We start from the raw sequence: 26337 nt of genomic DNA, 5'->3' as shown, positions 1-26337 counted from the left end.
ATATCCACCAGTGTCCAAGAGTTGGGAAACGGAAAGCAATTAAGTTCTTAATTACCTGGTGAGGATTGGAGCCATCTGTATTTGATTATACCTCTGTCTTCCCTTTGCCCCAAATTTCCATATGCATTACATACACAAAAAAATTCAGATTCAGGCATTGCATAATTGTCTGCATCCAATACACATTTTACAAAATACATTCATTCACCAGCACATTTCTTTGCTATAGGGCAACATGTTTTAGAAAACCAATCATTTGTATACACAATTTTAAAGTTTACTTTCTCAGAGCTTTTCCTTTTCTCTGAACTAAACAAATAAGTTATCAGTTTGTAGTACAATGACTTGCCAACTGTCAACTTGGACCTTACAAAAATTCTGACACTAAATAAAGTGTCTGGTTGAATTAGTTTTGAAAGAATCATTCAATATCAGTCTACTTTGCTGCAGTTATATTAAAATGCAGCAGAATATAATTTTTTTAAATGTTGAATTATTTTAAAACTATTAAAAATATGCTTTTAAAAACTTTCATATTACTTCAATATACAATGTTGTATAAAATCTTGATTTACATGTTACATACTTTCTTAGTTTACGTGTAACTGCAGCTGATATGAAGCGAAGACTAACCTCTTAAAGATCATAAATTGCAACAACAGCTTGAATTTATACAGCACCTCACACGTAACGAATCAGCTAAGGTATTTTACAGAGGGTCGAAAATTTCCAACCGTGAGAAGAGTCAGTGGAAGAGATGAATGACAATGATAAAAAGATTAGCTGAAGTAAATGTGAGCTGGGGGCTCTGCACCTATGTTAAAGCAATGAGGCTTACATTGATACAATACTGAAACCATTACACATCAATGCAAAAGTCATGACATAATCTGTGAATGTAATTATCCTGAGCTTCATTTGTGGTTGTGGATTTTTAAAATCTATGGTTCAATACCTCGGGCCCAGTTTTTTAAAAATGCATTGTTAATTATCTTCATATCTCATTTTCATATGAGCCTGTTATTCCTTTACAATGCCTATATTCTTGCGAATGAAACTAAAATTCAAATACTAAACATTGAACCTCTGAAGAATCTCCAGAGTAAATTAGATAAATTCTATCAAGACATTTCCAATAATATCTTTATTTCAAATAAAGCAATAAAAATTTCAGTTATATAAGTTGATGAAAAATGTGTTTACAGGTAAAATTAATATATTTGAAACAAAATATATTTTGTCCTTAATGGCACACATCACACTTACTTCTTACAGATGAATTGTATCTTTAAGTGTAAAGTTGATTGACACATACTTTCACATAATGACTGTAATTACAAAGAAAAACAACTACAATCTACATCTGTTCTATGTAACAGACATGTGTTCCTATTGAAATCACATACAGAATGTCAGAAATGCCAGTTTGACCACTTCACATGCCATGTCAGTTGTAGAAGACAAGAAACAGTTTAATGAGTATCAGCAGCACTTTGTAAACACTTATTAACCAAAAAGGACCAAAAACCATGAATTTCCATTGATGAAAATAATATAAACGTTGGCATTTTGTGAAGCCAATGTTGCCAAGCTGGTGGTTATACCCACAGGAAGTGTGCATTTGTGCTTTAAGGCTGTGAAATATTCAAAGTTGTCACAGTAAATTATAACATATAATCTGAATTCCAGTCATTAAAGGTAACTAAATATTCTGCATTAATTACTTTTAATATGAAGATTTGCTATTTGAATACTAAAAAGAATGAACATCATTGGGCCTCAGTGAACGTCATTCATTGCAGAAGTATGATTATAATCAAAGAATGTTTAAATTTGCCATAAACAACTGCCGTCGGCTTTCAGATTTGTTCTGGCATATGATTTAAACACAAAGCTTTACTGTGGTAATCCTCTACTATACTTCCTCCTTCAATTGGTTACACAGGATAGGCTGATCCATGGCCTCACCATGGTTGGTTTCGGTAACATCTAGTCAGCTAGGGGGCGGTCGTCACTGTATAGTAGAATTGGTACAGCCAAATTTCATTCTTTCTTACTGCTCCTACAATCAAAATCTTGACATCCACAAAAGGGCCTCAGTTAGAAACCGAGCAAAATGCCAAAAAATCTCAATGAGAGTTCCAGAGCTAAAAGGGCAGCTTGATCATAGACTTGATCTCAGGTCTTCTGCTTGGGAGTCCAGAAATCCACTGCCAAAGCTACCAGGTCATTCACCTTTCAAGGTTAATGGCATTGTTTTTGTACCAACTCCAAAAAAAACAATTTAGCAATTACCCTTGTTTATTATTCAATGCATAGTTCCATTTAATTTTTGAAGCTTTCTACCTAACAAGCTGCATGTTAGCATCTTGTGCTATTTGAGTTAACCTTTGGGTATACATTAGGAAAGAACCCATTTTTTTATAATTCAGTTGCTGTACAGATTCTCAACAGTTTGGGCTGTAATTTTGAAATGTAAAGGTCAAAAAGTCATAGCTGCCTCATCGTCTGATCCACATCACTCTGTTAATAGGAATTGACTTGGTTTGCTTTTCTATGACACAACAAATTATGAACTAAACATATTTGATGTGAAACTGTCGCACAGACAAAATTATCACTATTCAATGACAAAAGGAGAAAATCTAAGTATATTTACTTGACTTGCCTGCTAGAAAAACAAATGTCCTATTTCTTGATGCGATCTTTGGCAATGCATATCAAAGCCTGGGTGTGTGTATATATCTCTCTCAAACACACAAATACACCAGGTAAGGAATGCTGGAGTAGGGGAATCACTGATGAATTCACTTTATACAATATTTAATACAAGTTTTAAAATATTCTTTTATTATTTGATGCAAGTGTCATCAGACTGATGTATTTAATCCAGTGATAGTTTTGCAATGGTTGCTGAATATGATACCACTTTCAGATGTTGGTTGCTATAGGCAAAACTGGCAAATGAAATCTTTTCAGGTCTAAAGGGACACTGTAACCCCAAACCTCCACAAGTTCCAGTACTACCTCTTCCAATAAGCACCTTGCCCCTCACAACACCTCTCATAGTACCCTCTCCTTCAAGCATGTAATACCACAGAAATGGTCTTTCCCTTAACACTTGCCCACCTGCTTGTGAACTCACAAAACAGACAGTGGCAATCTGTCACCCCAATACTTGAATGCATGGGAGTCACTTACTATAATGCTCATGATCTCATTGTGCTGTGAAAGAATATTTACAGAATCTACTAAGGTAAGAAAATAACATTAACTTTACTGAAGAAATGTCTTATTGTGATGTCATTTTGTCATTGGGCTACAAAGAGAGCCACAATCATATAAGAATGCATCCCTTCCTGTGATGATATTTACTGCCTCATTAGCATTTCATACAGTCAGACCATACCTCCTCAAATTTCCCTTTCATGATTAGTTCACAGGGTCATTTCCCCTTTATCATGATCCAAACCTGCTCCTCCCTGATGCAACAGGTTTACTCAGACTTGAGATTTTCTGCCCAGGAGATGGAATTATAGACAGTTTGTATACCATGGTTGGGCTGCAGGACTATATATCGATGATACTGTTTAATGTGCTGTTTCAAGTGCTTTAGAAAAACCCAGGTGTAGATTGTGACTCATTGCAATTGTGTGAAATGGGCAATAGCGAGTTAGCAAAGCTGCTTTCCATCTCTCCCAATTTTTACTTCCATTAACATCAATAGAAAATGGGCTGCTGTCTTGATAGCATCTATTTTATCTTATTGGACAAAGACTCTGTCTATGCAATTACCTTTATAAAATTTAACAAATTCTCAGTGCATACAAAAACTTCTTTCCAGTAAAGTGCGAGAAACAATTTTATCCAATCTTTAATTGTTGACAGAACTCATTCTGATTAATTTTCATATCGAAAGCTAAAATTACATCTTTGACATAATCTAAATTGACATTATCTTCTTGGAATTGGCAAGTAAAAAACTAACAAATTATTGATTTTAGTGGAGTCTTCAAATGACATTGTGTGGTGTAACATGTGGATGTTTGCATACACTTTATCTATAACATCCTGACCAGTCTGCTTACAGATGCTTTAATATTCAACAGTTAGGTTAACACCTCAATTACAATAGTACAAAGAGGAATTTCATAAACTAAACTGGTAGTCAAATTAAAAACTTATCAGCTAATCTTATCAATTTATCACAACATTGAGAGAAACAAAACTGAACAGATTGCTATTGCACATTCCTCACAGTGTTAGTTTGTTCTAGAGTTCAAAAACAGCAACAAACTGTGACTGTGGATTCAGGAAAAGCACCACTTAAACTGGCCAACCAATAGCACCACTGCCTCACCGTGCCACCGTTCAAAGACTATCAACAGAATGCCATTGTCATTTTCAACATTTCAAAGAATACATAGTCAAGATAAGATACAGTTTGGTCACCTGCTTGATGCAGTAAAACTCTAACTAGTGATGGGTCCTTTCACTTTGGCAATTGTCCAAGCATATTGTATCTTCCATAGATTGCAGGCACCATGACAGTGGAGCTTTCTGGGGAATCTGCCTATTTCAAAAGAATGATTCCACAGCTAAACTGTGCCAAAAAACAGGAGGGGAAAAATAAGAGTTAGCTCCTACTCTCCCATCAACCAAGTCAAAAAGTAGTTGGGTTTTGTGAAAGTATTTGAAATAAATGTAGTTGGGAAAATAGCAGAGGAACAATTAATGGTATTTTGAGATTATATCACTTTGAAACAGCCAAATAGTTGTCTGTCAATTCAAGCTTGACTTTGATTTAGATAGAATGTTTCAAAGGTGCAGAAAACAAATTGAGAGAGTTAAGTTCCAGGAAAAAAGTGGGCTAGTTTTGTTTGAACAAGAAAAAGTTAGGACATGATTTGATGGAGAAGTGTCAAACTATGGAAGGATAGCAGAAAGAAAATGTAGATTGTTTCCAATGATAGATGAGTTTAAAATTAAGAGATGTGGACATAAATTTGAATGTAAGAACTTAAGGCAGATATCAGGAGTAACTTACTTCTTTACTAAGAGTCCAGATGCTGGGGTAACACAGTGATGTAAGCAGAGTTGGGGGCCCAATTTAACTCAATGAAAGAATATTGGAACAGACTCAACACATGTATTAGTCTGAGCGTAGAGAACAAACTCCAGCATGGTTATAAAAGCAAAATACTGCAGATGCTGGAATTATGAAATAAATATCAACATGGTAGGCTCAATTTCCATACTGCAATTTCTATGCAATTCTATTAATTTACTGTCAAGAATAATCTGACCTCTGCAGAAATAAAACACATTTAACATATAATCACAGTTTAAGGTAAAAGAACCATTTTGTGCAGCATCTTTTATGTCTTTCTGGCATTGAGAAATGTACTACAGTCCTGTACATTTTGCTAATTCTATTTATAGCACAACAATTGTTTGAAAATTAAAAGAAAATTATTCTGAAGGTGACATCTAAAAGAAATAGACCTGGAGGGTCTTCAGAAATGAGGTCAATCCTTCAGAACTGAACTTTCTTTGTAAGTCCACTTATGAAATTACAATTCTTTTGAAAGCACAATGACTTAGAATGTCTAGTATTTTACTACAAACTTGGGGAAGTTTGACTCTCGAGCTACACTGGAAAAGTTAACATAAATGGTCGAAGATCATTAAATGTAAATCACTGCATAATTTAAACAATTCATACAGGATTTGCCTTTCATAACATGTTTTTCTTGTGTAAACCTTACACAATTGAAGACTATTAAAAACACTTCACCTTCACATCATGCATCTCACACCAATTTTCTACAGTGAGTCAAACTGGGGTACAGCTCTGCAGTTCTTTTAATATATCACTTGTACAGACACTTTAATGCTCAAACCATAAATCCAGCAGAACAGTTTACTCGGCACAGACTGGGGCTCAGATTGGAGTCTATTCCCAATCTACATAATTTTGTTACACTTCAAGTGGCACACTCACTAAGACAGCTATTGGGACAGCCACACCTGCTTGATGTAACTAAACTTGGCAGGTACTGTCTGAGTGTGTTTTCTGGTTATAGACCAGAAGCAGAGCTACACAATAGAAAGGAAAACTGTACTTGGCAAACAGGCAACAGAGAAACTATTCAGGGACTCTGCTACTTATACAGTTGTCACTGGGAAAAACGTATCAGTCAGTGTGCCACTCACTGCTTTCACAGCATCTGATAACTTTGTCACAAATGTAGTCACCATTCATCAGGTTACAGATGAATAAAATGGAAAGGTAAATTAAAGAAGGCAACTGTCTGTCAGACATCTGTGACAATCAGCTCATCTCTTTGTTCTATAAATACTTGTTTCCAATTTCCCTGCAGCAAATTCAGACAATAAAGATTTCTAAATGTCATGGTTGCAGAGGAATTAGTTAATTTCCTCAAACCAGCCGCTCCTTTTGTGGCATCTTGGCATTGAAGCAAACAACTTTGAGAGGGAAGAGGGTACATGAGGGAGCGGGATAAGGAAATCTTCAGACTGAAGAGGCACAGCTGTGACAGCTGAGAAGGATAAACTGGCTCTCGAGTTTCCACACTTACCACAACATTGATTAATCATAAACAATCACAGCAAGCACACTAACCAGGTCATGCACAGTAGCCCAGTCATGATGCCATCTCGTATCTGTATGTGCATGCTATAAGATTAGTTAATACAAGTGGTTGAGCGGCTACTGGAATTTGCAGATTAAGAATACAAAATCTACAGCTTTCAAGAGGCATTGGTTCATAGAAAAACTCTCTGATAAACTTTGGTTTTATTTAAAATCCCGCCAAGGTGAGTAACAGTTCCATGCTTTTGACAGCACGATGAAGAATCCTGTTGTTTCTTCAATCTAAGATAAGACTTTTCAAATTCCATTTTTGAGGTTACATTTCCACTTTAACGGAATCTTCACATCACTGTAATATTTGCTCCATTCTATACTGGTTGACTCTCAGTATCAAGCAACACCAAAGGATCAAGTAACACCAAAGCTTATTTCCCTTACTATTTGACTCCCACATTCCAGTTCTCCTCAATAACAAAGTAATACTACTGCACTGAACTCTTCAAACTTTGAATGCAACAAATTTGATGGTTTAGGAAGAATGCATCTTTCACCATCAATCTCTCAGTATTCGTTTTCCATATGCTCTGAAAGGATACATTCAACTAGATCCTGTTACTTATTTCTTTGCTGCACAACTGCATTCCTCAGAACATTTTTGTTTTATAATTTGTTTGAAAATATCTAAAAACACTTCCTATTATTACAAATCACATCTCTAAAGTTGAATTCTCTGATTGGGACTTCTAAACTGCAAATTCCATATCTATTAACTGCTTGGAGTCCCAGTCCTGACTTCACTTGTTATCTACTACATGCAATGACCTCTCCATTTTTTTGTTGGGCTTGGCATAATTATCTAAGCGTGCAGAACCTAATTTTATTTTGTGTGTCTCTGTGAATGCAGAGTAACCTAAAAAGAGATCACTTGCCTGTGTGGGGCAATCCAGGTTGCTGCACAGGTGTTAAAGGGGACTTTGACTTCATTGTCCCATTCCATTCTCACCTCTTCTCCATCATATTACTCACCTCAAATCCTACCCTCTTGTGCACCTCATGAGTCAATTCTATTCTGAGCACTTTTCCAGCCTTGCATGCAGCTGTGCTGTTGCCTCACATGAGATTATTTAAGAAGTAACTGATTGAATCACAGTTGTGCTGGTAAATAAGTGCTGGAGTGCAGCTTTGGAGTTGTGAACCTAGCACAGGAGAGTGATTGACCAGACCAGAAGTAGTTGTGAGACAATCCATGATAGAATAGCTCAGAGAAAGGGAGTTGCAAAGCTGGATTGGCAGAAGTGAAGAATTGTAATCCTTCATGAAACCTAATGAGATTTGATGACCATTACATCATGAATGTTTGAGAAGTATTGCTGAGAAATCCAAGGGATCTGCCATGATAGCAATTGCTATTGGATGTGCACTGTGAGGTGGGCAATCATAACAATATAATAGACACATATGGACACACACACACAGTGACCCTTCCTCAGTTCTGAAGACCCAAAACATTAACTTTGATTCCTCTTCTGACCTGCTGAGACTTTCCAGCTGCTTGTTTTTGCTTTTGATTCACAGCATCTGCCGTTCTGTTTTTATTTAGTATACTAACCATGTTAATTTAATTGTTAAAAGTAAACAGTGCTTGTATTGCAGATTGCATTACTGTTCTAACTTCTGCTGTAAAGTGCCATTCTTTGTTCAAAACTGTGGAATTGTGTGGCTTTATTCTCTCAGTAAGTCACCCAGACTTCATCTTTTGTTTTAAAAAATAAAATGTCACTGGACACTAACCTGAACATAATTTGGTAATTTTGTCCAGGATCATAACAAAGTCTCCAGTCTGGTCTGGAATCATAACATTAATTGGTGCTTTATTTGCTTCTTACCTGTCCTACATCCTGAGACTGAGGTCTCAAATTCAGAAAGAATTCAAACACTCTCACCAAAAGCCGAAAACACTGAACACACCTTTCAATACATGGCCACTGTCTGTACTTTTAAATATCAAGATAAAGCAGCACTGAAGCAGCAGTATTTCAAATGAAATTCTTTCTACTCTGCTTTCCCATCAAATTGATGCCAGTTAGTTGGCATTTGGGGGCTGATAACCAAGCATTAAAATTGTCAACAAAGCAGCACATTCACACAACGAACAGAAAAAGAACTCAGTAAGTTCCTACAGGTAACATGACAGTAAATGCAGGCAGAGAAAAGGATAGTACACAGTCTTGGAGAATGAGAATAGCATTCACTGAACAGGAAGTTAGAGTCAGAGCAGAAGATAAAGTAACTTGGTTATTAAACCTACAGATAAAAACAGGCACAGTACAGCAAGCTGTGGTTGAAATTTTGTGTTCACTAAACAGTTACCTACAGCTGGAGAAAGTGAGGGGGCAGAAATACAAGCACAAATATTTCAACAATTAAAAATGAATTTGACAGAAAAAAAATTATTGCATCTGCTTCCAACATTTCCTTTTTAAAAAGAAAATATTAGGATTCATAGCCTACTTGATTTGAACTGGTTAAAGTCAAAACTCTCAAGTTTTGTGATGATCAAAGCCATTTCAGCAATGTTCAAAGTAATTTAGGAAGCTTGAAGGTTAAGCATAAAATTCATCTGCACCTCATCTAAAGGCTGATTCCTACACTTTTCAATGCTCCATGCCAAACAGATTCATCATTCAGACTATTTAAGTGGAGTCAGTACAACCAATTTACAACATCCAGAAGTTTCAATACAACGGCAGTGAAATCCACTGAGATTCAAACAAACCTCAGAGAACAGATCAACTAAGATGATATTAGTTGAACCAAGGCTACTATCTGACATTCACTATTGAAATTATTGCTACTTGTGACAAAAAAAGTTTTTTTTTAAAATTGGTTTCAGTCTAAACAGCAATACAGTAATTTAAGATTGCTGCAGAGCTCAGTATCTCTAATTATGAGGTTAATGGAAGAATGATTTTCAAAGTTGATAAATGACGTATAATACTCCCTGAAAAAGGCAAATGCTGAGATCTATTGAAGTCACAATCACAGATCATCAGTTTCTGGCATAAGCAACTCAAAAAACTTCAAATATTTTCTGCTTAACTTTGGGAATTATTAGTTCATGTAACATTTTTAGTTACTAACTAGGTATCAATTTTGTAAGTTGTTTGAAAGCATACAAATTCACAAACTACAGTCACCATAGACTTCCTGCAGTTCAGTGGTGAGAAACTACTTTTTATAGGACATTTGATATAATTAGCAGGTTAATTCACACCAAATCTGTGATTCATATAAATGATTTCCCACCCAAATTAATTTGAATTATATACAGAAACGAATGGCATTTCAAGGTAAAAGTGAATATTCATTGCTGTTAATGTCCTTTTGAAGTGAATGACAACCAAATGATTGAATTTATATATAATTTTATATTTCACTTCAGGGCTAGTTATCTCAGTTGATTAGATGTTTACAGTATGTTCCAGAATAATAGCAACCACGCACATTTGATTCCCATTCTGATGGAGGTAAACTTGGGACCTGTCCCTGAATGTGGAACACAATTCCAGTTTTCATCAGGAATTGTTTGCAAAGAATGGCTCAGGATAAAGCATCACCAATGAACCAAAGCAGAGCACACAACATATTTTGTGTAATTTGTGGTCATTCAATAAACTCTAAAGAAGGAATGGACGAACAAGTCAGAAAGAGAAAAACCTAGTATTTTAAACTAAATATGTACCAAATGCAGATGCAAAACTGAAACTAAGGGTAAAAAAGGAACTAAGCAAAATAGATATTCTATACAAAAAAAACCCCAAAATATTGCATTTCAAATCATATTAGTATCCTACAAAATATCAGCAATATTGCAATTCAGTCTTGCTAAGTTATCTAACGATACACTTTACGTAGTTCACACAGCAATACTCGGATTTAACAACAGAGAAATGAAATGCAATAACAGCAAGAAACCCATTGAGTAAATGTTAACAGATCTGTCCGAGTGAAATTAAGTTCGGTAATCCAATCTGGGTGTTCCAGAGAGCAATCATAACCTGCCCTCAACTAGATTACTGCTTTGACGTAATTCATCTGCAGGTCTCCATTATCCCTTACAAAATATGCCCTATCCATGCGGTGCTGATAATGGGCTATTTAACAATTCAGAGGGTCACAACTGCTTACGAGAAGATCCTGCTACAGCTTGCAAATAAATTGTTTTATTGTTGAAAATCTCAATATTTTCTACTGAACAGCTGTGGTCTGCAGTGAATTGCCAGTTATATTGCTAAGCGCCCACAGCTGATTTATCCTTTGTATCACTGCACCTGAACTTTAGATTTATTTAGTTTGGCTAATCCACCTCCAAATGCAGTATTTGCTGCAGAGTAGCAATTGCGACTGCAATATTATTATTCAAATGCTTAAGCACTTGTACTAACCGAATCTCTCCACAATTTTAATAGAAGCATTAGCCTATGTGCCTAAACATCGCAGACTAGAATGTAAATAGCCGGTCTTAAATATTTTACTGATCCAGTTCTCACTTACATCACTTCTACTTTTACAAAAAAATTAAAAAGACGGAAAGGCAAGTCTATCCCAGTTCAAAGCTCCAAAGTGAAACAAACTAGATCTTTTGTACAGACACATAATCCAGAAAGTCTACAAATACACAGTGAAGCAAAGTAATAGGTCATACCGCCATCTAATGGCTGGTATTAGAAAGTACTCAGTTTCCCAGAACCTTTATGGTTGCTGACTTGCTGTTGGAATACATATATACACACATGTCTTCATACATTAAGAGATGCAGTGATTAGAAACTGAACTTATTAATCATCCTTTGGAATCAATTACTGATTTGTTTATTACTTTTTGCAACCTTTATCGCCTTGTGATTGTGCTTATTTTCTGATCATTAATTGAAGATTTTTCAATTAAGGAAATGTTAATTTCCTCTTTTTGTTTTATGATTTATACTCTTGTATCGATTTGTCTGTAATCCACAACATACTGGATTTTATTTTTTGCTTTCTGAAACACGTGGCCCTACAGGAGACAAGGTTTGACCAGATCAGGATAGCCACTTATTGGTTAACTGCTTTTATTTTACAAGTAAGTTGTTAGTAAATTTGATCTGAAAAGTTACCACATCACAACTCATTTCTTGGAGGGAAGAACAACAATTTGATGAATAAAACCCGCTTCAACACAGAACCCTGACAGAAAAGCTTTATTAGGAATTCTTCAGACCATATAGGCATGCGAAGAGATTTTCTTTGTTGCACAGTACATGGTGATTTGCATCGCATATTTACATTTTACTTGGTTCCTGGTAGGAAGGTTCACTTATGTCCTTCAGGGAAGAGAATCTGCCATCTTTGCTTGGTCTGGCTTACTTGTGACTCCAGGCCCACAGCAATATGGGTGTATCTCAACTGCCCTCTGAAATGGCCCCTCCAAACCACTCAGTTGTGCCAATCGCCATGACGTTTCAACAAAGAAATGAAACCGGATGGACCACATGGCATCGATGTAGACACTGGACAGACCAAGGCAGAAACAGCCCTGTGGATCTTGAAAAGTCCTCCTTACTAACATCTGGAGGCCAGTGCCAAAATTGGGAGATCTGTCTGACAGATAGTCAAGCAATAGCCTGACATAGTCATACTGATGGAATTGTACCTGATAGGCAATGTCCCAGTCTCTACCATCGCCATCCCTGGGTATATCCTGTCTCACTGGCAGGCCAGACCCAGCAGAGGTGGCGGCACAGTGATATACAGTCAACAAGGAGTTACCCTGGGAGCTCTCAGCATTGGCTCTGGATCCCATGAAGTCTCATGTCTTCAGGTTAAACACAAGCAAAGAAACCTCCTGCTGATTACCATGTACCGTCCTCAGGAGTGTGATGCAATACTCCCCAGTTGCCTGGATGGGTGCAGCTCCAGCAATATTCAAGAAGCTTGACACTATCCAGGACAAAGCAGCTGCTTGACTGACACCACATCCACAAGCATTCACTCCCTCTCCCATCAATGCTCAGTAGCAGCAATGTGTACTATCTACTGAACCTTCCCTATTTTCTAATGACCATAAGAGATCCTCCTTGAAAGTGTTTTCTTTCCTTTATCACGCTCTTGAAGGTTCATTCGCTTGGCTTTAGAATAACCAAAAGGCATGCCACAGCCCTCTGACATTCAATTTGACATTTCCTCAATTTCCAGCCATTCTCCAAAGGTATAACATTTTGTAGGGATTCCACTATTAGCTTTTTAAGAAGGGATCCTCTAATTTATCTTCCAAACCACATAACTGTGGATTCCAAGGTTCAAATGTGGGCTTTATTGATGAGTCAACCCTTTTGTTTCTGATCTAGAGTTGCAATTCAGTCTGGTGAAATCAGGCTTACATCCACAACTTTTAGTTCCAACCCAAATCTCTTCTGCAATTCAACATGCAGCTTCCCAGAAATCCAATCAAGACTCCACCTTAATTACTCATTTGGCAATAGAATTTCAGTGTGGTGTTTGGTAGAGTTTTAGATTCATTGAACTTTTAGCTTCAAAATCAAAGCTTTTGATTGTAGCATCCACCTGAATAATATAAATCTGTGACAATACTATGGCTTTAAGAGGTTATTTTGTCCTTTTTTAAAAAATATAGAGGTTTTCAAAGAGGTGAAAAGCTGTCTATTTGGAAATCGAGAAAAGTAAACAGTTTGTGAGGCCTGAGTTTTTTAAAAAAAATTTGAACAATAGAAGCAGCCTGAATGGGTGTGGTCAAGTTCCCACACAAACAGGATTTTTAGTTTCTTAGTTGTTCAGTAGTAATTGCTGCTGAGGTCTAGAAGTAGTGGATGTTATTTTGTACCTCTGTCGGTTACAGCTAAAAGCTGGGAGTTCTCTTCCTGCCACTGGAGTGAGACCATCTGTTTTAGTGAATTTGCCTTTCGCCAAGGATGTGTTTATGGGATGTTGTGATATTGGAATAGTTACTGTTTAGTAGCTAACTAATCTATTATTCTGTTAAGTTTTCCAATACAGTTATAGATAAGCCAATTACTTTCTTTTATTTTTCTCTTTGGCTGTATTTTAACTAGACAGTGTATGAGTAAATTGTGTTTTGCTTAATATTGAGTTGTTTGACCAATCAAATGGCATCTGGAATGCAATACTTTACACTTACCTTTAAAATAAGAAAAAGTGAGCTCTAGGCTACCTTCCTAATATATCTTGAGGGGTTTAGTCTGGTCTGTAACAAATTCTTAATGAAATCTGTGCTATTTATTTTCTGCAGATACCATGCTCAATGAAGGCCACTGCCATACTTATAGCTTTCTCTCTCATAGCTCTGACCTCATAAGTGCATGTGAAACCTGTTGAAGTGTCTCCATTTGAGGTGTGCTGGCAATTTCTGAAGTCCAGTCTTTTAATGACCTTATCTTTACACATTTAAGCTTCCCAAACTTAAATATTACCTGCTCCACCATTCAATGAGATCTGATTGCCACATTCCCACTGCCCAGATCCCTGTGCATCCCAGAGCTCTCCTATATCTCACTATATAGATAATAGGCTCCATTTTTTATCTTTCCTTCCAAAAATATTTTCACATATTGTCCTCCCATTTGCTTTATCTTTGTCTATTCAATGAACCTACTTACACCCATTTGTGGTCTCCTTAACTTACAACTTGCTTTCCTGCCTAACTTTGTGTCATCAGCAAATTTACTAATTATATCTTCAGTCCCTTCATCCAAGTCATCTATATAGATTGTAAAAATTGATGCCCGGCACTAATCCTTGTGACACACCACTTTCAGTAACAACGTGTTTTATTTAAAAGTTACTCAGCCAACAATAAATGACGAAGAGTGTAATTCTGATCAATGGTATGACTGTCTGGAAGGCTTGTCTAGATTATGGTCGGCCTTAAGGGAGACAACGGAATGTCACACCTATTGAGCAACAAGGAAGCTTCAAAGAGACAGCCTTCAAATGGGGTTGCGCAATGCAAACTGAGCTGTAGCTTCCTGTGAGATATTTCAGACTGTGAACATGATGGCAGTCGAGAGACATGTTTGTGTTTTCTTTATGCAAGAACAACGTGTTAAAAGTCAGTTTCACCTCTGGCCTGCACATGCTGAGGGATGAAAGTCTGTACTGTGAAAGTCACAGATAAGAAAAACTCTGGTCGTCCCTGCACTGCAGTTAAAAAAGAAGTATCTCTCTCTCTCTTTGCTGGAAACCATAAAGCAATTGAAAGCACAGTCAGGACAAAAGCCTTCCTGCTAACTTGTAAAACCAGCTGCTCACATGTCAACATCGATGCTAGTGATTACCACCAATGCCCCATTGCCTGATCTTCAAAGACCTGAGACACTGATCGATATTTCTTTTCTTTATATTTTTATTTGCTTTGGACTCTCCTTCCTAATTGGTGTTTGTGTTGTGTTATTATTTCATCTTGTGCTTAGTAAATCAATAAAGTCACTCTTCTGTTACCTCAAGAAAGCCTGGTTAAAATGGCTCCTTTAAAACATAAACTCATTTGATCCAGGAGAAATGTCTCCACAAAGGCAGGGATCTTTCTCAAATTAACCTTGCTGCAACCAAACAAGGGGCAGATGAAAGCAGAAAAGATGCAGTTATCCTTTCTCATCCAGCAGCTTGGCATGTTGGGGATATCCTGCCTGAAACCACCATAAATTGAGGAATCCTATGCAGGGACTGACCTTTCAAAATGTCACGTATGAGTCAATATTCAGGTCCCAAACCAAGTCATCCTGCAGTCACATCTCTGCAATGGCTATCTAATCCACATATTCATTTCTATTTGTACCATCAGTTTTGGTTTGAATGCCATGTGCATTCAGAGCAGAGTCATTAGTTTGTCCTCTAACTCATTTTGTAACCTCAAACCTTCATCTGTTAATTTACCTTATATGTGTACTCTAACCTATCGTGTTTGTTTTATCATTTCCCACATTATTCTCTTGCCTTGTCCCTACAGTTTGATTTCCCTCACCTTCCCAAATTTGATGAACTGACCCATGACTGAGGTAAAAATCCTTTCCATTTTTGTGGTTTTGCAACTCACGAGCACACTGGTCCCAACTCAGAACTGGCAGAGACCATCCCACTGATACATCTCCTCAATTTCTACTGGAACTATTGGCAGTGCTCCGCAAACCAGAACCCACTTCTAATACAACCTCAAAGTCTATGTCATGCATTCATTTCTGTTAGTTTAATCGCACTTGGCTAATTTGCACATAGTTCATTAATAATCCTTTAAGGTTCTGCTTATTACCTTGGTGCGGTTAACTCCTGAGACTGACTATACAGGAGCTCCTTTGTTGTCCTGCCCATATTGTTCATAAACATACAAACCATGGTTACCGGATCCTCCCACTCCCACAGGAATTCCTTCTCAAGCTCTGAGCAGATGTCCTGAACTTGGGCACTGGGCAGGAAACCCAAGTTTCCGGACACTAGTCCTTTGCTGCAGAGAATAGTATCAGTCCCCCTCACTACAGTGGCCCAACAGGTCCACACCAACCCTCTGAAGAGTAACTCACCAAGACCCATTCCCCTACATTTACCCCTGACTAATGTATCTAACCCACAGATCCCTGAACACTATGGGCAATTTCCCACGGCCAGATCACCTAACCTGCACACCTTCAGATTGTGGGAGGAAACCAGAGCACCCGGAGGAAACCTATGCAGACACAGGAGAATGTGCAAACTCCACACAGACAGTTGCCTGAGGTGGGAATTGAACCCAGGTCTCTGGTGCTGTGCGGTGGCAGTGCTAACCACTGAGCCACTGTGCTGCCCTAAGATGGCAGGACACTCGTCAGCCAAGGGAAGAGGCTTGTCCAAGCAAGGCCCATACCACCTAATGGTGGTGAGGCTCCGCACAGGCCTTTGCCTGGAATTCCAATCCCCGAGCCAGCAAGACCTGTTAGCCAATCAGAAGCCAGCAGCTCTGGCCCTCAGGAGGGCGCCACCAAAGGTGGCTGAGGCTCCTGCCTGAACAGGGCCCAGGATGGAAGAGGACCCAGAGGTAAACCAAGGGACTTCTAGGGCTTGAGGTCATAGCAGTTCAGAAGAAAGAGCGGGGAGTCACTCACAGTAGACATCTCCCCTGCCGATGTCCAGTCCCCTGATCAGGCAGGGAGATGTCTTTGACCAAAAGACCTTCACTGCTCAGATCACTGTCAAGCTACCCATGTCAGACATGCCACATGACAAGTTGCATTTGGGGTTAATCATAAGAGCAACAGGCTGGAGCCTTTCACTGACCTTTCACTGGCAGCGGGGCTGAACAATTAACCAGGGGCCTCCCTCTCCTGAACCTAATTTCAGTGACGACAAGGAGACAGAGGGATTTGGGTACACAGGGCAGCACAGTGGCTCAGTGGTTAGGACTGCTGCCTCACAGCAGCAGACACCCAGGTTCAAATCCACCCTTGGGTGACTGTCTGTCTAGAGTTTGCATGTTCTCCCAGTGTCTGCCTGGGTTTCTGCCAGATGCTGTGGTTTCCTTCCACAGTCCAAAGATGTGCAAGTTAGGATTGGCTGTGCTACATTGCCCATAGTGTTCAGCAATGTGTAGGCTAGGTATATTAGCCACAAGATATACAGGCTTACAGGGATAAGAGTAGGGGAATGGGTCTGGCTGGGATGCTCTTCGGAGGGTCGTTGTTGGGCCGAATGGCCAGTTTCCGCACTGTGGAGATTCGATGATACACCACCTCTCTGCCTAGTTCAACGCATTGCCCACCAGCAACAGCAGAAGATCGCACTCTACGCTTTGATTTTCCCCTGAACTCTGGTTCCCGTCTCAGCTCCTTCAATGCGAGGAGACACCAAGGAGAAGCCACGGTGTTGAGGATTCAACAGATAAACCAACCGCTGCTGGGGCTTGCTAGCTGCCCCCCAGCCCACATGAAGAACTACACATGGCTAGTGTGGCTGCTATCCCTCTCAGTTCTGAGCAAGCTAACTATACACTGAAGCAGAAAGACAAGGATTTCACACATCTGTCAGAGAATTGAACTGCAGCGAGTACGCCATCACGTGCCGTATAAATTGTATTTCAACAGCCATCCTGCGTGGCCTCTGAGGTGGGATACTGCTGGCTCAGCCAGGACATTTTCAATCACAGTAAGTTAGCCGCTAAAACATTTTTGCATTTTTTCAAAAGTGTAAGTTGAGTGCAGCCGCATGTGGAAGAGTGAAAAACAGTTGGTGACCAATAGCACACCAATGCACAGTTGTGCTGATTTTCTCCTGGCCAGTGGCAATTTAAATATTAATAAACCTCATTTGATTGCAATATTGATCCTCAGTGTAAAAAAATCTCCTGAAAGAAGTTTGATACCTTTTCAATTATTGCAATATCATAACATTAAGTGAAAACTGATTCAGCAACAAGAACACATAAAAATTTATTGCCTGTAAATTTGCTTTGCTTCCATTATCTGTTTACAGGAGCTTGGATATAATGTATTACACGCATGAACATCTAGTACAACGAACAACAGACATAAATTCAAATAAGAGTTGAATCACTTAATTACCCCATAGGAAGTTTATTTGTATTCTCTGGGCAGGCCTGCTGCACTGTTAACCAAATCTTCCTGCAGAAAGTTACTTTGAGAGCCAAATGCGACAGAAAAGCAGAAACCGTACAATGTACATAAGCTAACAGGTGCTTCAGGGCCACTTTTAGTCAGCATTGTTGTTTCAAGAAAGCACCACAGCTGACAAGGAAGGCCACCCATATCCTAATTCTATGAAGAACTGTAACATAGAACTTTTAGTTACTTTCTTTATTTCTCTATTTTTGTACTGAAGCTATTTTGTACCTCAGATGACACCATGTGTGGCGACAATGTGCACTTTTCACTCCTGTGCTTGAGCACACGTGCCAATAAAACTGGATTCTAAATGTAAAGTATGGCTTATGCCTGAAACATCGATTCTCCTGCTCCTTGGATGCTGCCTGACCTGCTGCGCTTTTCCAGCAACACATTTTTCAGCTCTGATCTCCAGCATCTGCAGTCCTCACTTTTTCCCAAATGATTTTCTGGGCATTCCACCCTCTGAGAAATTCTGCTTGTCCCGCTATGTAAAGAGTGATATATCTAACCATCCTAGCCAGGTTTATATGGGACAATTTAACCTCACTCAGCTCCCTTGAATGAATCACTATGTTTCAGCTCCTTGTTACTGCAACTGGCACTTCAAATTTCCTGTTTGCTTTTCTCAATACAGTCCACCTTGTGCTGCCCCACTGCCTGCCTAATGACAAATCCCCTCAATGCTACTGTGAACTCTCAGCAAAAAACATAAATCACAAGTACAACACCAACTAAAATCCACCTTCGGTTATCTTTGACCCTTCCTGCTCAGGGAAGACATTCTCCACTGCTCTGTGCACTGTCTTCTTTTGATTCGGGGAGCAGGAGAGAAGGAAGATAGAAAGCGACACGGTCTTCTTTGTAGGCATTTGCTCCACAGAGTGAGTGGGCACTCATAACAGGAATCCCAAACCTGGGCATTCCAGTCATGTCATGTCTCAGACTTTGCCAAATCAATGTAATCAGTCCCTGGACTTCTTAGGCAGTCCCGCAAGATGGGGGATGACTTCCTGCCACTCCTAAGTAGTGGGTCCTGGGGTGAATAAATAGCCCAATGCTGGATCCACACACACTGTGTTGTAGGTGAGACAGGTATTGTTGCAAGACTTGGAGACACGAGATGCTCTGATTTTCATACACTTTCCCTGTTTGTGCTTTTCCTCCATCTGGGCTGGTTGGGGATGTCAAGGAGGACTGCTTCCTGTCACAGATGCTTTTTCTTTCTCAAGTTTGGGTGGTCTTGGGCAAGAGATTCTCACACATTGGTGGGGATAATCCTGTTTTGTTCAAGGAACATTTGGAGGACACCCTTGAGGATTTTCTCTATCTTCCTGGCAACTGCCTGCCATGGAGCAGCTTGGAGGAGACAGCTTGTTTTGCAAACTTTGTAACAGACTGCAGACAATATGGCCTGTGCAGTGCAGCTGAATGACTGTAGCCAGTTCCTTTTGCTGGACGGAACACTGTGAGTGAGTGCTGATGTTGGAGCACCTATTCTGCTTGTAGGTTTGCAGCATGTCGTAAAGGCTTCACAGGCTTAAAAATAGGCTAAAAGACTGCCTTTTCCATTCCTATTTGTACCAGCCATTCTCTCTTTTTAATTTTGTAACTTTGAGCAGGTCATTGAGTCATCGAGAGACACAGCATGGAAACAGACCCTTCAGTCCAACTCGTCCATGCTGACCAGATATCCTAACCTAATCTAGTCCCATTTGCCAGCACTTGGCCCATATCCCTCCAAACCCTTCCTATTCATATACTTACCTAGATGCCTTTTAAATACTGTAATTGTACCAGCCTCCACCACTTCCTCTGGCAGCTCATTCAAGACACGCACCACTATCTGTGTGAAAAAATTGCCCCTTAGGTCTTTTTTATATCTTTTCCCTCTCACCCTAAACCTATGCCCTCTAGTTCTAGACTGCCCCATCCCTTGTCTATTTACCCTATCCATGCCCCTCATGATTTTATAAACCTCTATAAAGTCACCCTTCAGCCTTCAACGCTTCAGGGAAAACAGTCCCAGCCTACTGAGCCTCTCCTTATAGCTCAAATCCTCCAACCCTGCAAGATCCTTGTAAAGCTTTTCTGAATCCTTTCCAGTTTCACAGCATCCTTCCAAGTGTTTGACATCACCTCACTATTATTTTCCCTGAGGTTAGCTTAATAAAACTGCTCTTTCTTTCACTCAAAAAAAAACTTGTAAATAGCTCTTTACTGATATAGATATTGGCTAGCTATCTTTTCATTAGAAGAAGTTGTAGCCTTGTGCTGAAATGAATTGTAAACATAAAAGATTTGTTGCAGGGAAGAGAAAGAGGGACCCTATTCCCCTCTTCCTCATCTGCTCTTAACACGTATTAAATACTGTTAAGTAGGCAGGTCAAGATAGTTTCAGGGAAAATAAGGGGTATAAATAGAATAGAAATATCGTAGATAAACACAAAGCTGTAGATAGAATGCCAACTGATCTATGTCAAGCATACAGTGTTTTAAATAGACAATTACTTGTGCTTGTGCTAAAACAAATGTAAACTACTACTGTGTATGTCTTGGAGTATGAGTCATCTCCTAAACACTTGTCAACAAAAGATCAACACAACTGCATATAATTTAAATGTATGTTTTCTGCCAAGTTACCAGAAAGAAAACTGCTGTATGAGATAAATCAAAAGCTTCACCCCGAAACACAAATACTTCAGATCATGAGATTCGCTTCCCAATTAACTGAAAAACAGGTGTCAAAATATTCCACATTTTACTGTACAGAATTAATTTGCCTGTAAAATATGACAATTTAATCTTTGTCAGTCGTGGAATGCTATGGACAATGCAATATCCTGCATTGGAATATGAAAAGTTTCAGAGCAATGGATTGCAGATCAGACAGGGGTCAACTACATGGGCAGAGATTCAGCTGGGATTCCAGACGTTTAGAAAAGAAACCCAGTTGGAATAGGATCTAAGCATTTGTTTACAAGAGCTGCTCATATTGAAAACCTGGATCAAAAAAGAGATTGCTACTTACCTGCAGGGAATTGAGTATCACAAAGATATACGCCATGACAACAGAGAGTGGAACCAGGACACCAGAGAGCCATGTGAGGCCGAGAATGGGCAAAAGCACCAGCACAGCTTTCACGGCAGCCCTGCAACACAACACTGGCATCAGTATTATGCAGAGAATGCACAGCATGGTCTTATTATCACAAGGCAAACCACAACCTTCACTCCTCGCAGACAACCCAATTGCCACTGCAACAGAACATAACTATTCAAAGTAATTATAGTCATTTTAGAAACAACATTGCTCCCAGGGATGTATCGACTGTACTTAAGTTGACCATATGAACAGCAAAACAGAAAAGTGGGAAATGGGTGCATAATTTGCACAATTCCTTTTGGAAAAGACAAATATCGAAAAGAAGGCTCTGTAAAAGGATGCAAGGCCAAAATGTTAGCTATGAGTTGGTTCCATGGAAAATGACTCACTACTTCATGTATCCAATTTTTTCTTTGTTTCAAACTTCCAGCATTGGCAGCAATGTTTTACTTTTTATTTGACAAAAAGAGGAAATTAAGTTTTTTTTCCCCTCCTGAAGAGAAATCCCAAAATGATTCAATACTGCCCTCCAGAGGCTGCTTACCTGCATAACATCTCTCACCTAATCTGATCGTAGGCTTGCTCGATGGGGCTGCTGTTAACAGCAAGCATGGTGGCCCGGCGCTTGGCAGTTGACATAGTGATCAGTACAACACGTGTGAGCACAAATATGTTCACCTATGAAACAATTAAAGGAATTTGTTACAAAGTCATGGAAAGTTAACCTAAATATGATCTTGCACGCAGCCCCTTTTATTTCAGTTAAGATACATGCATTGCCAATTTTTATTTTGACTTCTAGTTGAATAGCCATTTTAAAGAGTACTAGATGTCCTACCGCATTCGTATTCCAAACATGAGCAAATGCTATATTTGTAAATTAAACCTGCAAAGACCAAAACACTAGCATCCCTCCTACTCCCACTAGAACTACCGGTGAAGAAGGAGCGTTACACTAACAAAATGTGGTGCTTGAAAAATGAGCTACTCATGGCCAATGTGAGGAGGGGTTGACGCTGAGATTAAGTCAGAAGATTTGATGGTAGGTGCACCTCAATTTTCAGTCAAATGTCTTTACACGTTGGCAATTCTATCTAAAATATTCCTGTCTGTCAAATACGAGAATAATGTATGATATAAATAGACATTGCCAATTCACCTATGCTCAGATGGTATTATTCCAACCTTCAAAGACAGAATGCTGTGGGCCCAGACCCCACTCCAGGACATAGGCACAGAAATTCAGTGCAGTACTGAAAGAGTGCAGCAGTGTCAGAGGTCCCGCATGTTTAATGAGATATCCTGGTGATTCAGAGGAACGTTAAAAGATTCCATGTTGCTAATCAGAAAGGGGCAGGGTGTTCTTCCCAGGTTTCAGCCAACATTCCTGTCTCATATTCCAAAGCAGATTAATTGTTTCTTTCAGCCTTGATTGGAGGCTTTGCTGTGTACAATATTGGCTGCCAACAGAGCAACAACGGCAGCATTTCAAAAGTAATTTGTGACACTCTGAGCACCTGATAAGGTGCAATATAAATACCAGCCCTTTCTTCTTTCTCTCTTAGGAATAACTTTTTATGTGTTCTTTGTGTGCATATTTTAACTAGACAACAGTCAGAGAGAAAAGGTAACCTGGGCAACTAAACAGTAGTCTACCTTCACACACTGAGCCAATGAGTAACTATAACCAGTGACAGTAACAGGTGCAGTCAAAGCCAGGCACTTCATATACTTCCTTAGAAGTTAATTTAACTCAAACATTTTCCACATCCCTCAGATGCTGTGGTGTTTAACATGACATGTCTATCAAAGGGTAGGTATGCACTGGACAGTTGTCCCCACATATCAGTGGAAAGGTTCATTAAGCCTGAATGTACAAATGTATTCTTCCTGAACGGAGCTAAATCCCTTACTAATTTTTCCTCATTCCTTTTTGAAGTGGACGAAGAGGAAGGATTTCCAACACTATCAAGCCTTCCACATCCCAAAATTCTTCAAGAGACATTGAAATATTTTTGTGGTACAGATTACCATTGTAATTTTAAAATAGTTAGCAGCTGGTTTGCACACAGCAAGGGCCCAGAACCAACAGTGAGATAATAATTGGATAATATTTTTATTTGAGTTTAGTTGAAGGATAAATGTTAGCCTGGTCACCAGGGGAATTCGTCTGATCTTCTTTGAAAAATACTTTGCAGATCTTTTACACCCAACTGAGAGGACAGACTTGTTAACTTCAATTTAATGTCCATTAGATAGACGGCAGCCGTTCAAGGCAGCAGCTCACCAGCTTCTCAAGAGTAATTAAGATAAGCAACAAATATTGGTCTTGCCTGCAATTCTCAAATCCTGTGAAAAAAAAATCAAAAGCCATCGAATTGCAGTATTATGTGTATGAGCTTTGTTAGTTCACTGTAGTTCGAGGGTGAGCCTGCCGCTATGATCCTCTGTCTCACAGCACAAAGCCAAATCTGAATGATCTCCGATAAATACATTGTGTGTGAGCATCATGTACCAGATGTAAACTAGGGAAGGTCTCGATGAAGAAAACTGGAAAAACACTGCAGCTGCCAACATCGAGTGGTTAGCATCTGGAATGCAAGGCCTGAATTTTGTGGTGGAGTCAGCTTCAACTGTGGCTTTCAAATAATCATTCCATTTCCTCTGAAGAGAAACAAGACTGAAAAGAAAAAGACAAGGGCTTGGGGCTGGCTGAGTTGTCCTTATACAGAAGAAGCAATGGACCGAATGGCCTTCTTCAGTGCTGTAGTTACCGTATGATTCAATGAATTGTTACATGCACTGATTTGAGATTTTTAGCCTTAGAAGTTAGCAGATTTAAAACATTTAAGTATGACTGCATTCTTACCATAATGATGAAGATAACTGGCCCAACAAAGGCCCAAATCACTCCATTGTGAACATTCAACCAACAGTATCTGTCTGAAATGTACTTGTCATGTGCTGCTGCCAGTGTGATGGTCACTATTAGGACAGGGAGACCTAGATCAGAAAGGCAAACAATTGTTTCATAAGACCACAAGACCATAAGATATAGGAGCAGAATTAGGCCATTCTGCCCATCGGGTCTGCTCCACCATTTGATCATGGTTGATGTTTCTCAACCCCATTCTGTATTCTCCCATAACCCTTGATCCCCTTACCAATCTATCTCTGTCTCAAATGCACTCGATGACATAGCCTCCATCAATCTCTGTGGCAATGGTTCCATAGATTAACCACCTGCTGGCTGAAGAAATTCCTCATCATCTCAATCCTAAATGGACATCCCTTCGCTCAGAGGCTGTGCCGTCAAGTCCTAGTCACTGCACAGTCCTAGTCCTAGTGAAAACCTCTCCACATCCACTCTATCCAGGTGTCCCAGTATTTCTGTAAATTTCAGTCAGATTCCCCAGATTCTAAACTCCATTGAGTACAGAGTCCTCATATGACAAAGCCTTCATCCCTAGGATCTTTCTTGTAAACCTCCTCTAGACCCCTTCCGAGCATACCTTTCCTTAAATACTGGGTCCAAAACAGCTCACAATATTCTATATGCAGTCTGAGCAGAGCCTTCTCCAGCCTCAGTAGTACGTCTCTATTTGTCTTCCTAACTGCCAATGAACCTGTATGTTCTGTACACAGTCCACAAGACATTGGCCGCCATCCTGAAAAAAGACCCATTTATCCCCACTCTCTGCCTTCTGCCAGACAGACAAACCTCTATCCATGCCTGTACCTTGCCCCGAATACCTTGGGCTCTTACTTTAATTTGCCAGCCTCCCGTGTGGCACTTTGTCATAGGTTTACTGGAAATCCAAACAGAGCATGTCCATTGGCTCTCCTTTGTCTAACCTGCTCGTTGCCTTCTCAAAGAATCCTAACAGACTTCTCAGGCAAGGTGTCCCTTTAACGAAGCTGTGCTGAACTCAGCCCTATTTTTATGCACTCCATATACCAAGTGAAGGCAGATTTGAACAAATAGAGACAGGAATTACAAGTTGTTTAGAAACTACAGTAACAACAGATATTGTGTGGAATCTTCGCAAAAACTTACCCCAGCCTATTAGATAGTAATATTTCATTCTCCGTTCTTCACTTAAATTGACAGTAACCACTTTACTCCAGAGGAGCAATCCCTCCACCATCATCCATGCAAAAGCAGCCATGAAGAACAAGTGCAGAAGGGCAGTCACAGCAGTACAGGCAGCCTGGAGAGAAAAAGACGGAATAGATAAGCTGTTTCGTGATGATAAATGTGAGGTGCCACATTTTGGAAAGGCATGTCAGGACAAGGCTTACATGCTTAATGGTAAGGTCCTAGGGAATGTTGCTGAACAAAGAGACCTTGGAGTGCAGGTCCATAGCTCCTTGAAAGTAGAGTTGCAGGTAGATAGGATAGTGAAGCAGGCGTTTGGTATGCTTTCCTTTATTGGTCATAGCACTGAGTATAGGAATTGGGAGGTCATGTTGCGGCTGTACAGGACATTGGTTAGGCTATTTTTCAAATACTGTGTGCAATTCTGCTTTCCTGCCATAGAAAAGATGTTATGAAACTTGAAAGGGTTCAGCAAAGATGTACAAGGTTGTTGCCAGGATTGGAGGGTTTGAGCTATAGGGACAGGCTGAACAGGCTGGGGCTGTTTTCCCTGGAGCATCGGAGGCTGAGGGTTGACCTTATCGAGGCTGATAAAATCATGAGCATGAATAGGGTAAATAGCCATGGTCCTTTCCGTGGGGTAGCAGAGTCCAAACTAGAGGACATGGGTTTGAGGTGAAAGGGGAAAGATTTATAAGAGACCGAAGGGGCAACATTTTCAAGCAGAGGATAGTGTGTGTATAGAATGAGTTTCCATAGGAATGGGTGGAGGCTGGTACAATTATAACAGGGTGGCACGGTGGCACAATGGTTAGCACTGCTGCCTCACAGCGCCAGGGACCTGGGTTCAATTCCCA

At 39.6% G+C, this 26337-nt stretch overlaps 1 protein-coding gene across 6 annotated transcripts in view; it reads right to left on the bottom strand.

The window, feature by feature from the left end:
• Nucleotides 1-26337, bottom strand: part of LOC140479741 (adhesion G protein-coupled receptor D2) — a 287369-nt gene that overhangs the window by 197143 nt on the left and 63889 nt on the right. For all 6 annotated transcript variants that reach the window (XM_072573840.1, XM_072573839.1, XM_072573842.1 and 3 more), the window contains 4 exons: nt 25439-25592; nt 24251-24384; nt 21944-22059; nt 21307-21427 (listed from right to left, as the gene is read on the bottom strand). In XM_072573840.1, coding sequence (XP_072429941.1) covers nt 21307-21427; nt 21944-22059; nt 24251-24384; nt 25439-25592 — 525 coding nt within the window. The remainder of the gene's footprint in view (nt 1-21306; nt 21428-21943; nt 22060-24250; nt 24385-25438; nt 25593-26337) is intronic.

The sequence above is a fragment of the Chiloscyllium punctatum genome, chromosome 7 (genome assembly GCF_047496795.1).
Source record: "Chiloscyllium punctatum isolate Juve2018m chromosome 7, sChiPun1.3, whole genome shotgun sequence".
In the NCBI taxonomy this organism is placed as follows: domain Eukaryota; kingdom Metazoa; phylum Chordata; class Chondrichthyes; order Orectolobiformes; family Hemiscylliidae; genus Chiloscyllium; species Chiloscyllium punctatum.
The sequence above is the reverse complement of the archived record's forward strand: the minus strand, read 5'-3'. Positions and strand labels throughout refer to the sequence as shown.